The 12,401-nt window shown below is 39.3% G+C and overlaps 1 protein-coding gene across 1 annotated transcript in view; it reads right to left on the bottom strand.

Moving 5' to 3' along the window:
* Window positions 1-6,004: 6,004 nt before the first annotated feature.
* ATF7IP2 (activating transcription factor 7 interacting protein 2) overlaps window positions 6,005-12,401 on the bottom strand; it is a 36,275-nt gene continuing 29,878 nt past the window's right edge. Inside the window, exons 7-10 of the mRNA XM_012647607.1 lie at window positions 12,075-12,130; window positions 11,569-11,635; window positions 7,035-7,120; window positions 6,005-6,418 (exon numbers count right to left, since the gene is read on the bottom strand). Of these exons, the coding sequence (XP_012503061.1) occupies window positions 6,005-6,418; window positions 7,035-7,120; window positions 11,569-11,635; window positions 12,075-12,130 (623 nt within the window). The remainder of the gene's footprint in view (window positions 6,419-7,034; window positions 7,121-11,568; window positions 11,636-12,074; window positions 12,131-12,401) is intronic.

The following is a 12,401-nucleotide window of genomic DNA, read 5'->3' as shown; positions in this document are numbered from 1 at the left end:
ATCTCCAGAGTTCTAATGGGAATATTTAGCATATAAAAATGTATAATTCCAGAGTGAAGGGGGAATAAAGACATTTCAGACACACTCATAAAAGGAGAATTTACCACCAAGACCCCTAAATGAAAGAAAAAGAAAAGTGTGGGATGCAAGAAAAATGGCGAATACAGAAATGGATAAAATGCCAATAAATTAAACAATTATTGACTGGAATCAGTCATAATTAGCTCTTTTTTGTCTTTAAAAGGTGGGTCTAAAACTGGATAGAAATAACAAATAGGTGTGTATCTGGGTGGGGGACATGTAGTTAGGGCGTGGTAAGATCCTCTTCTTTTTTTAAATTTTTTATTTCAACAGATTCAGTGATAACAAATGTTTTTTGTTACATGGATGAATTGTATAATGCTGAGGTATCTTCTTGTTTGGAAGGATGATAGAGATAATGAAAAACCTTAAACTTTGTTGGAAAAAATAAAGTTTTGAATGTAGATATTAAAACATTACAAATGATGTATCACAGATCTGCATCACGATAATGCAGTGGCTGGCGGGGCCTGTGGGGTATGTGGGGTTTAGATGAAATAAGGTTGGCGTGAGTTGAAAACTGTTAAGGGTGGGTGATGGATATCACGACATTGAGCTTTCCCTGGGCCCTGTGCTTCTAGAAAACAGTGATGGTTAAGCAATCCCCACCTGCCCCAGAGGTGGCCCAGGAAATGGCTTATTGCAAAAAACCGCCCTTCCCTATGTGACTGAGATGAGACCCCTTGTTGACCTATGACAGGGCCAGTTACAGAGCCTCCAAATTCCTACTATTTGTCTCATAAATGACGAGGTGAACGGTGCGTCCCCACTGACCAATCTAGACAAGATGCCTGCTAACGTGACTGTATTGTAGTCAGGCACCTCGCCTTCCCCCAGGCCTCTGAACTTTGACCCGCCCTGGAACTTATGGGAGCAATGGAATGGGGAACACCCCCACCGTCTCCCTTCACAGCCCCTCCAAGTGTCCAGTGATTGAAACATTTTCTGTTCAATTGCTGGATCACCCCACTCCCCCGCACGGTTACGGCAAGTGTCACAGCGACCGGTCCCAGAGGAATAACCGAGCGGCACGCAGAGAGTTGGAGAGTCAGCAACTTTATTGCTGGTGGCCCAGAGGAGACAAGCCTCCAAATTCTGAGCACCTCTTCCTGGTTTTTGTCAAGTTTTATACTTTTTTTGGGTTAGTCTTATCCAATAACACACACACAAGCATAAATGGCTAACCAATTAGCAAAAGGATTCAAAGGTAGCCAATTGACAGTAACTATCACAGGCAGTACGATTATTATAGGCTTGTAACAAGCAGTACAGTGATGACAGGCCTATAACTTTATACTGTTTGCGGTTTTAGCTGACAGGTGCATACTTCTATTTAGCTGCTTTTGTGGTTTTAAGCAGAACTGGCATGGAAATTCCCTAACAGTATCAGTTATTTCTAGACTCGCTTTACTTCTCCCTGTAAAAGAAAAACCTTTCAGCCTTCATTCTGAGGTGCTCGCAGATCTTGTGTCCGGAGCATTCTCCCTATTACAGGAAGTCTTCTCAAATAATGTCTCTCCTTGCCTAGGGCCAGAATTGTTTTTGATCTGACAGATACTTGGAATTTTATTGTATTAATCTTTGTACTTTTGTATACGTTTAATAACTTCCATAACAAAAAGCTTTAAAGTAATATATGTTGACATTTGAGGGAAGTGACTGAAAGAACAGAAAAATAATCAAATTGCTGTCAAACAAGCAGAAGGAAGAAAGAGTTCAACAGAAGGAAGGGAAGAAGAAAAATAAGCAAACAAAAAAGCTAATGTAATAAACGGAAAAACACAAAATAAGTTGGTCCCTCTGCACATTTCTGTAGCCACTGTAAATATACTCACCGACGAGGGCAGAATCCGTCCAACTGAACTGAAATAAACAAACTGTGAAGCTGCCCGTAAGAACCTCACCCAAATCTTCCAGAGCTCTCAGATTCTTCCAACTCTGGTATAACTTGTGTGTTTTGGAATTTTTGACGGTCTGAGCTTAAAGGGACTTTGGCAATCTAAATGGCGTTTTAGTTGAGGAAGGAGAATCAGACAGGTAGAGTTACCTACTCAGGGCTACATATTCGTGAGGGCCAGGGAAACCGGGGAACTGTACCTCCTTTCAACCCAAGCATTTTTTTCCCATTCACTTGTGACTAATGATTTATTAACAGGACATGAGATTAGTCTAGAACAGACACAGGATTTCACCAGATTTAAAAATTTGCCTCACTTTATAGACAATAAAAAGCCAGTGTTGGTGGAAATGTGGAGTGGTGAAGGCCTGAGAGCAATTTGTCGGGCCCCTGTATACATGTTCACTGAGAAGTCCGGAAGGAAACATACCTAGACTGGTAAGAGTGATTCCCTCCTTAGTGGGCAGGGGGAGTTGAGTGGTGGTAAAAAGAGACTTTTGATTTTGTGTGTGTGTGCTGTCTTTATAATTTTCTGTGGGGAGTATGTTCATATATTATGATTTTGTTAAAAGAGATTTTTCTATCTCCATGGCCACCTCTGAGTGACATGCCATCTCTCTCTAGAGAGTAGCTAAAAACTCTAGCCCTGTTCTGACAGAGATCCAGAGGTGGCGGCCGTGGGTGTTGACAGCATGCCACTCATGGGATACTTCTTTATCCCAGTGGCGGGGGCCTAAGTGTCCAACCCAAGGTGAGGTGTTCCCCTCAGAGGAAACTTGTTTATCCTGGAAGGCACCCTTGTGGCTCGTCTCTGGCCTGTGTCCAGCTTATTCGTACCCAGAGAGCCACTCCCCAGGAGGGCCCTGACTGGGAGGAGAGTTGGGGTCAGGTGTTTGGATCAACAAAGTAGATGAAGTAGCAGAAGTGGTGTACTACCCACAGGTCCCAGAGAGAGGAGCAGTGACCACAAGGGCTGACGGGAAGTCCAGAGGCAGCAGGTGCTCGGCAGCAGGTGGGGAGAGACGGGAGAGGAGAGAGAGAGAGGGAGAGAGGGGGAGAGGGGAGAGGGAGAGAGAGAGAGAGAGAGAGAGAGAGAGAGAGAGAGAAGGATCTGCGGGACCAAAACCTTTATTGGAGCCCAGGACATTCCCCAGGCAGGCTTCCCATGGGGAATTCTAACTGGTGGGTGTAGAGCAGGCAGGCACCAGCTCCATGGGGGGACCCTGTGACTGAGACGTGGTCACTGACGGTGGCCTAGCTGCACAGTCCATGTAGGGTGCAGGGTTACGGAGGCAGGTCAAGTAGGTTCTATCTGGCTGCCCCATGTGGAGGTGGTCACCGGAAGGCAGTTGTATAGGGCTGATATCTGGATGGGCCACACCGAGGAACTGGGAGGAGAGGGAGAGCTGGAAACCGTTAAGCCCTGCTTCTGGTGTGGGAAGGTAACATTGAAAATGGAACCGAGGCAACATAAATTATAAGAATTTACTGCACTCATTAATTCCTTACAATGGCTCTGTATCTACTGGGCTTCTTGGGCTCATGTAGTATAACCAGTTAAATGTGGAAAGAGAAGAGGGGTGAGGGAGGAGGAGGGAGGGAAGACAGGAAGGACGACAGGCAGGCAGGCTGGCTATTATAAAATATAGGTCAGCACTTCCTTCACTTTACACAGAGAGAAAGGACACTCATGGAAAGAGTTGCCCAAATCAGTAAGTGTTGGAACTAACTTTCAGACCCAAGGGTGTGTTTGTGAAGTCTGCATTCCACGGCACAATGAACGGGATGTGCTGCTTTCCAGGACAGCCTGGCAAGCTACTGCCCTACTCAACTCTGTAGAGCAAGGCTGCTCTTCCCGGGTCTTGGGATTCCCCGTTGATGCTACAGAACAAGGAATTTTTTATGGGGCTAGACCTGGTCTAGTGTGACAGAGCAGGTGCAGAAGGCTGGGCAAACTGTGCCCTGTGTCTAGCATTGAGCACGGAGTCACCCTCGGTCAGCCAGGCTGGCTGTCGGGGAGGAAGGGCACACGTGGGAATCGTGCGCTGTGGGAAAAGCTTGCAGCAGCACATCTGTCCCCTGTGCTTGGGACAGGCTGGAGGTGGCCCTGGCAGCAGTTGTAGGAGCTGCAGGCCTGGGGACCAACAGATCAGATCAGCAACAGTGTGTACTGGCCGTCACCCTCTGATGTCTTGCATCAACCTTCAGATGTGGAACATGTGACGCTGCCTCACTTCTGCTTTCCAAATCTCAGGAAATGTCTTGTGATCAATGCTAACCTTGAACTAGCCAGGGAAGGAAATCCTGTGAAAGGTTTCAAAGTACACCTCTTACTAAAGATCAGAAATGCCAGAGGCTTGCTGCCCTAGTTCACCTTGTAGCTTAGACATGTGCCTTAGGATGAGCCAATCAGATTGTGTCTGTGGTTTCAATCTGGAGCCACAAAGCAGCAAGGAGAGTGGTGAATTCTTCCTGTTCTGTCAGTCCAGGTCCCACAGTTCACGTTGTATGTAGCATGGATCCAGGAACCATGGCTCTTTTCTGGTGTCATTGACAAGTTAACGGTTGAGAATCTTGCCCCTGCCTCTCCAAAAGGCAAGAAGCAGTGATGCTTTTTGATGCTTCTTGATTCGCCACCTCCAAGATGTCTGCAATCAGCCTTTCTTTCTCCCTCCTCTTGTGATGGTGAAGGTTCATCCGCTTGAGACTTGTGCACCCAACCTCCTTCCTGATGGCCTGCTGGTTGGGGATGTGGTTTCACCTTGGTGATGGGCACCAAAATCTTATTTCTGATGTCAGGTCAGGTCTTCGGGCTTCATTTGCCCACATCAACCCAAGGGTGAAATCCTTGCCCAGGCCGACTTCCTTGTTCTGCTGTAGGACACCCTTCACTGCTCTGAGCCTGAACTGAAACCTCACAGAGGGCAGTTCCTCTCATCAAACCCAGTTCAGAATCTGGCTTTCAGTCATGTTTTTTTATAAAGTAAAGACACAGGAGACTGTTGGGGGGGGGGGGAGCGGGGAGGGAGACTTTATTACTGAAGATGTGAAGGCATTTACAAAATACCAAGAAAAACCATGCCCTGAACATTCACTATGTACCAGGAAACAATGCTACTTTCAGTATTAGTTACCCAAGGTTTGCCTCTAGTGGGCCCTGACTTATCGAGTCTGTGCACATGTTCTGAGTTTCTTGAGCTGCTCATACTAGTCACAGCTTTACTTCGGTGTTCCCGCAGGTAGAGGTATGCATAAAATCCTTAGCATTATGTTCTCTGAGTACTGATGGCAGCTGGAAAATGAGCAAAGGGTAGTACCGAGGAATCGGCAAATTAAAGCCTTAAATCTAAGGCGGACAATTCCATTCTCCTCAACTGAAACGGGGTGGATAATGCTTTTATAAGAGATACTGTATGGTTTTGTGTACACAGCACACAATGTTTAACAAATTTTATGTCACCTAAGTCTACAAACAGATTTAGGGAAAACCTCCAGACTATTTCCCCAAATGACTGACATAGCAAAAAAATAAAAAAAAATAAAAAACCATAAAGAGAGCCCACTCAGAATTTGAACAGAAGGAAACATATTTTTACAAAATCTTGGTGGAGATGCACCCCAGGGATGATCTGGCCTCAGTAAAGAGCTCATTTTTCCTGTAGCTAAACTGACCACAAGCAGAAAAGCTGTCCACAGAGGAGACAGCGGCTGCTTGTATCCTAGGGCTTCTCATATAAGCAGCAATTCCATAGTCACCAAAGGTATTGTTCACAATGCACCTTAGTGACATGGGTCCATGATAATGTAGCTTTATAACATATCCATTGTAAATACATATTTAATACAAATCAGAAATTCATGAAACTATAAGCCATTTACAACACATAGGACTGTCCCTATACAAAGGGTTCACAATCTGAACTGGCCTTTTAAAATGGCACATAGTCTTAGAATAATATTGTAAACAAACGACTCCAATATAAAAAAAACAAAACATGTAGTACAATATATAAATTATTAAAGACTTTAGGTAAGATTTTCAGAAAACCCAGGGATAGATTTTATATCACAAAATGGCCCATACCGCCCAAAAATGTCTTTTGACTGGACAGTAAAGTAGTATTTGTTGGAAGCTAAAAATTGAGATAAAGTACATGCCATTGGGAGTGGTAAAGCTTTAATTTCTCCAATTTTCTTCCAAATCGGCTTATTATCAGGGATCTCATGACACAGGAAGAGGTGGTAGCTTTCCACAGGAGCACACTTGGGATTGATTTTGGTGATGTTCCAAGTCAGGGCAATGCCCCTGGGTCTCAAAACCCGTTTCACTTTGAGCTCAGGCTTCTGAGGAGGAAGCGTGTCTCGGATTTTGTCCACGAGTTCAGGCAGTAGTGGTGGTGGTTCTGGGAGAGGTGGCAGGTGCTCAAAGGATTCAAGAACCTAAAAAAACATTTGTAAAAAAGTTTAGCAAGCTGGCTTGGTGGGTACCAATTGTTTTAAAGTGGTCAACAGCAGTTGTGAAAGTATATATTTCCCATTCGTCAATTCTTTTGTCAAAATGATAAAAGGATATTTCAAGAATTATGTGAGGCTGGATCCTGTCTTTTAAACGTAAGCCTCTTTTGGGGTTAAGATTTCTACACTCTGGAACGTCACTAATCCAGAGTGGGTTAGGTTTCAGACATTCTGGATAAATATTCCATCACACTTCTAAATTGTGTTCTCAAACATTATACTAATTTACAGGAAAAGTGTGAGTACATGAGAGCATGTTTCCCTCTACTGTTACCAAAAATGGCTATTGCTTTTAAAATAAAAATGCTTATCCAATTTGTTGGATGAAAAAAAAATGTATTTGTTTTAATTTCTGTAGCTTCTGTAAAATTCAATTGAATTATTTTAATTGTGTAAGTAGATTCACAATAGCACATTTTAGAAAGTATATTGAAGTGTTTTTTAAGCTGAAATGTGACCCAAATATTTCTTCAGAGTAAAACAAGGTACTTCCCACTCAATTTGGAATGAATATCCCTTATAGAGCATTTCATATCAGTACCTGGGCTGCATTTTGTGCAGCTAGGGTTGTTTCTTTTAAGTTTAAAACAGCTTTTGAAGGTGACTCCAGGGTGCATACTGGATGTTCTGTGAACAATACAAAGTTTAAAAAGTAAAACTTATCTGTAATAATCAATTCCATAGCCTTTAAGCAAATAATTTATGTCTTGGGTAGTAATTAGATATGAACTAAATTTACAAGACTGTGAAATATAAAGATACACTTTTGATAAAAGTTCAAGGCCCAAAGGTACCAAATCCAGAACATTTTCCTTTAGGGTGACAGAAATTCCTGTCTTAAGGTAAACACTTTGGTCATTATGTGACTGGGAACTAGGTACATTTATACATAGGAGAGGGATCCCTGCTCAATGATCTTAGAGGCAAATTCTCTTCTGGTAGGCCAACGAGGATGTCCACAAACACAGAGCCATTTATAATCATGTATGAATATATGAGACACATAAGTCCCAAGAATTCAAACTAAGAATCATGCAGGCTAGAAGTTTTCTTTCTTTCTTTCTTTTTTTCTTTCCCCTCGCTCAACCCCCCAGAGTTAAAGAAACCTCCACTGATAGGGTCTGTGTTAATCTGGAGGGAATTAGGTATAAATTGTGAACTGAGGAAAAGGAGGGGGAGGAAGAAGGGACAGAAAGGAAAATGGAAGAGACGGTGAGAGGAAGAAAGGGGGTGGGCAGAAAAAAAGTGGGTGGGAGGGAGAGAAAGAAGGTGTAAGTAGGTGCAAGAATGGTTTAAAAACAACTGAGGAGAATAAATATGGTTAAGAAAAGGGGCTTCACGTTAGAAAGTATTAGAGTTGGATAGCTAAAAGTTCCAGAAATTTGAACATATCTAAGAAGCAGTAAAAACCATTTTAGGTCCATTGCATGACTAGTGATATAACTATTTAATGTACTTTATGAATTCCCAAATTAAATTATTTTTATTTGTATTTTTCTTTTGACTGACAAAAATGAACAAGATTCTGCATTGTGTTTCAAAGTTAAATTATTAGTCTATATACTGGTATTAAAAAAAATCTTTCCAGAAGAAGTAATGACTTTATGGTCTTAATTCTAAGAGAATCTGTACTGCCTTTTCATACTGGTTTAATTAATTAGAACTAGATTTGTAAAATCATAATCTGTAGGTTATGTAGATAACCTCCTTACCTCCCGAAGTGCTGGGATTACAACTGAGCTACAATGCCCAGGCAAAACATGTTTTTTTTTTGGTTTTTTTTTTTAAGAGAACTTTCAACAAAGAAAGCATGGCTTTTAAAGTCTGTATTTTTGAAATGCACTATTCAGACATAATTTACAATTTATACCCATATTAAGCAAGCAGTTCTTTGAGTTTTGACAAATACATACAACATTTGTGAAACCACCACCAAAATACAGACACAGAATATTGTTATTAACCCAAAAGTTCTTTAGTATCCGTTTCTCAACTCCTCTCTCACCCCATGAAATCACTGGTGTATTGTCACTAAAGATTACATTTGTCTTTTCTAAAATTTCACATAAATTGAATCACATAGCATGTACAATTCTTTTGCCCAGCATAATGTTTCTGAAACATATATGCAACGTGTAGTTGCATATATCAATATTTTGTTCATTTTTATTTAGTGATTAGTTGTATAGATATTCCACAATCTAGCCACTTGCCTGTTGATAGACATTTGGACTGTTTCTAGTTCTCGGTTATTATGAATAAAGCTGCTATGAACAATTGTGTAAAAGTCTGTGGTAGATGTAGGTTTTCATTTCTTTCTGGTAAATACTTAAAAGAGTAGAATATAAAGTCATATAGTAAAGGTATAGTTAATGTTTTAAGAAAACTACCAAACTACTTCAAAGGTGATTTTACCATTTTACATTCTTACCTGAATGAAAATCGTTGAGAATCTAAGGTTGCTCTACATACTCACCAACACTTCATATTTTCAGTAGTTTTCATTCTGGCCATTCTTTTGGGTATGTAGTAGTATCTCATTATAGTCTTAATTTCCCTAATTAATAATGATGTTGAGGATATGTTACTGTGCTTATTTGCCAACCCCTTAGATTTAATGAAGTGTCACCTACTTGCTTTGGGTCTAATTTACTCTTCTTTTCTTAGCATCATACAATAAAAGCTTAGATTGTTCATTTTAGACCTTCTACTTTTCTAATATAAACATTTAATGCTAGTAATTTCCCTCTAAGCACTGCTTTAGCTGCATTCCACAAAGTCTGATATGTTTGTTTTTATTTTCATTCAGTTCAGAGCATTTTCTAATTTCACTTTTAGATTTCTTCTTTGGCTCATGAGGTTATTGAGAAGTGTATTTCATTTCTAAATATTTAGGGATTTTCCAGCTATCTCTGTTATAGACTACTCATTTAATTCTGTTGTATCAGAGAATATAATCTGTATGATTACAATCCTTTTACATATACTGGGACTTGTTTTACAAGGACCTGATCTATTATGTTTGAGTTTAGTGTTCTATAAATGCCAATTAGGTTATGCTGGTTGATAGTGTTGCTTAGGCTTCTATAGCCTTACTGACTTTCTGTCTACAAATTGCATCAAGTACTGAGAAGGAGTGTTGGAATCCCTAATTATCAATTATAATTATGTATTTTTCTATTTATCATTTCATTCCTATCAGTTTTGCATCAAGCATTTTGAAGCTCTACTAGTAAGTGCATATGCATGTAGGTGTACTTTGTCTTCTTGATGAAATAACTGCTTTGTCATTATGAAACAGCCTTTCTTATTACTTACTTTGAAGTCTACTTGTCCAATAATAATACAGCCACTCTAACTTTCTTATGATTAGTGTTTGCATGGTTTATCTTCTATCCTCTTAATTTTAATGTATCTGCATATTTATATTTAAAGCACATCTCTTATACTTAATCATATAGTTGAGTCTTGCTTTGTTATCCAGTCTAACAATATCTGCTTTTTAATGGAGTGTTTAGACCATTTACATTTATTATCAGTATAGTGAGGTTTAACTCTATCATCTTGCCTTTTATTCTGTTAGTCTCATTTATTCTGTGTCTGCTTTTTTGTGGCTTCTCTTAGATTGAATATTTTTTAAATTCTGTTTTATCTCCACTATTGATTTATTAGCCCTACTTCCACTTGAAAGAAAATCTGTTGCCGTAGGCATTACCATATGTATCTTTTAACTTATCATAGTCTACCTTCAAATACCACTCCACTCACATACAATGTACAAGACCCTTAAAACAGCATACTTCTCTTCCTCTGACCATCTTTGGTACAACTATTGTCATACATTAACTTCTACACATAAACTCTATAATAAGGTGTTATATTCCTTTATGTAGATCCACTTTCCATCTTTTATCATTTTCCTATCACTTGAAGAACTTCCTTTATTTCTGATAGCAAAGGTTTGCTGGCAACAAATTTTGTTTATCTGAAAAAGTCTTAATTTTGCTTCCATTTTTGAAAGACATATTTGCTAGATATAGAATTCTAGGTTGTCAGTTATTTTCCCCCATCCTTTTAATGATGTCATTTGATTGCCTTTTGGTTTGCATTCTTCTAACCGAGAATTCTGTGAATTGTTTGTTCTCCTATCTATATTATATCTTCGTTTTTCTGTTTATCTCTGGTTTTCAGGAACTTGATTATGGTATTGTATCTTGGTATGGTTTTCCTTGTGTCTATCCTATTTGGAATTTATTGAACATCTTGGATATGTGGGTTTACATCTTTCATTAAATTTGGATGAGGCCTTATAACTGGTTCCCAGGCCCAGATGATTATATTTCACTTCTTTTGACGTAAATCTGAGAAAGAGGACACTGTTGTCACTTTCCCTCTACATTTTCATGTCATATCCTAGACCTGTTTCTGGGTGTATCCTCTCCTGCTGTTGTAATGGTTAGGGGAAAAAAGTGTGTACCACAAGAAGAAAAGAGATTACAATAGCCCCAAATAACCCAGATGTCTTTCAACGGGTGAACGGATTCTCAAAAAGGAGTGCAGGAAAAGAAAATTATTTTTTTTTTGAAGAAAAAAAAAAATCAGTGGGTGAATAGATAAACAAATTATAATATATCCACACCATGGGCTACTCTTGGCAATAAAAGGAAACACTACTGATATGCAATAACAACAATGTGGATGACCCTCAAGAAAATTATGCTGAGTGAAAGAAGCCAATCTCAGCAGGATACATATTGTATTATCACACTCCTATCACATTTGTGAAATAATGTAATTATAGTGATGATGAACAGATTAGTGGTTACCAGGGGTTAGGGATTAGGGGCAGGAGATAGGTGTGGCTATAAAGGGATAGCATAGGGGAGCCTTGTACTGATAGAATAGTTCTGTACTTTGATTATGGCGGCAGTTACACGAATCCACACATGATAAAATTACATAGAGCTATAAACACATGCATACTAACACACTAAAACTCCATAAGTGGGTCCAGTGAGTTTTGAGTTGTTACCCTTCCCTTTTTAAACAAACAGAAAAATTAAAAAATCTTTTACCTGTGTTATAGTTAGATAGGTCTTCCCTTGTCAAATCAATTACAGAAGCAAGTTTCTTCTGTACAGCCTGAAAAATTGTTTAAAAAATAAGGTTTGTGCATTAATAGCTAAAAATGTTTTTTAAAAATGAAACACATAACTTTATCATTTAGAAACAAGAGATTGAACATTCTCTAAATCTCTTATGGTTTACTTTACTATGAAACTCTACTATGAAAAAAATCTCTTATAAAAGACTATATAGTTTCTGAGAATATGACTAGGCAGAGTCTCAATGAATTTGATAAATGAGTATGGTTGTGAAATATGTTCATCATTAGCTGTCTGCTTTTCAATGTGTAAGCTGAACTGGAACCTGGTTAGGCTAACTAGTCAGACATTAATTTCTCAGAGAATGAATCCCCTAAAGAATGACTTAAGTCATCCAACATGTAGCAAACACTAAAGTTCCCAGAACTAACATATTTAAATAGTATTCAGAGACATTATTTATTACCCACCGTAACTTCAGTTTCAGCATTAGGTGGATCACTGGAATTTCCCGATATAATTTTTCTAATATCTGAAAGAAAATTATTAAAATATGAATACATCTGACAAGCTTATTAAACTATTAATTTATGGACTTCGTAATATATGAATGCTGAAACACATGGGATGCTAATTATATGATCATAAAAAGTAACTCTGCCAGGCGCGGTGGCTCACGCCTGCAATCCTAGCACTCTGGGAGGCCGAGGTGGGCGGATCGTTTGAGCTCAGGAGTTCGAAACCAGCCTGAGCAAGAGTGAGACCCCATCTCTACTAAAAAAAAAATAGAAAGAAATTATCTA

The sequence above is a fragment of the Propithecus coquereli genome, unplaced genomic scaffold (assembly GCF_000956105.1).
Source record: "Propithecus coquereli isolate 6110/MARCELLA unplaced genomic scaffold, Pcoq_1.0 Scaffold27, whole genome shotgun sequence".
NCBI lineage: Eukaryota > Metazoa > Chordata > Mammalia > Primates > Indriidae > Propithecus > Propithecus coquereli.
Note: the sequence above shows the minus strand (reverse complement) of the source record. Positions and strands in the feature narration are given on the sequence as shown.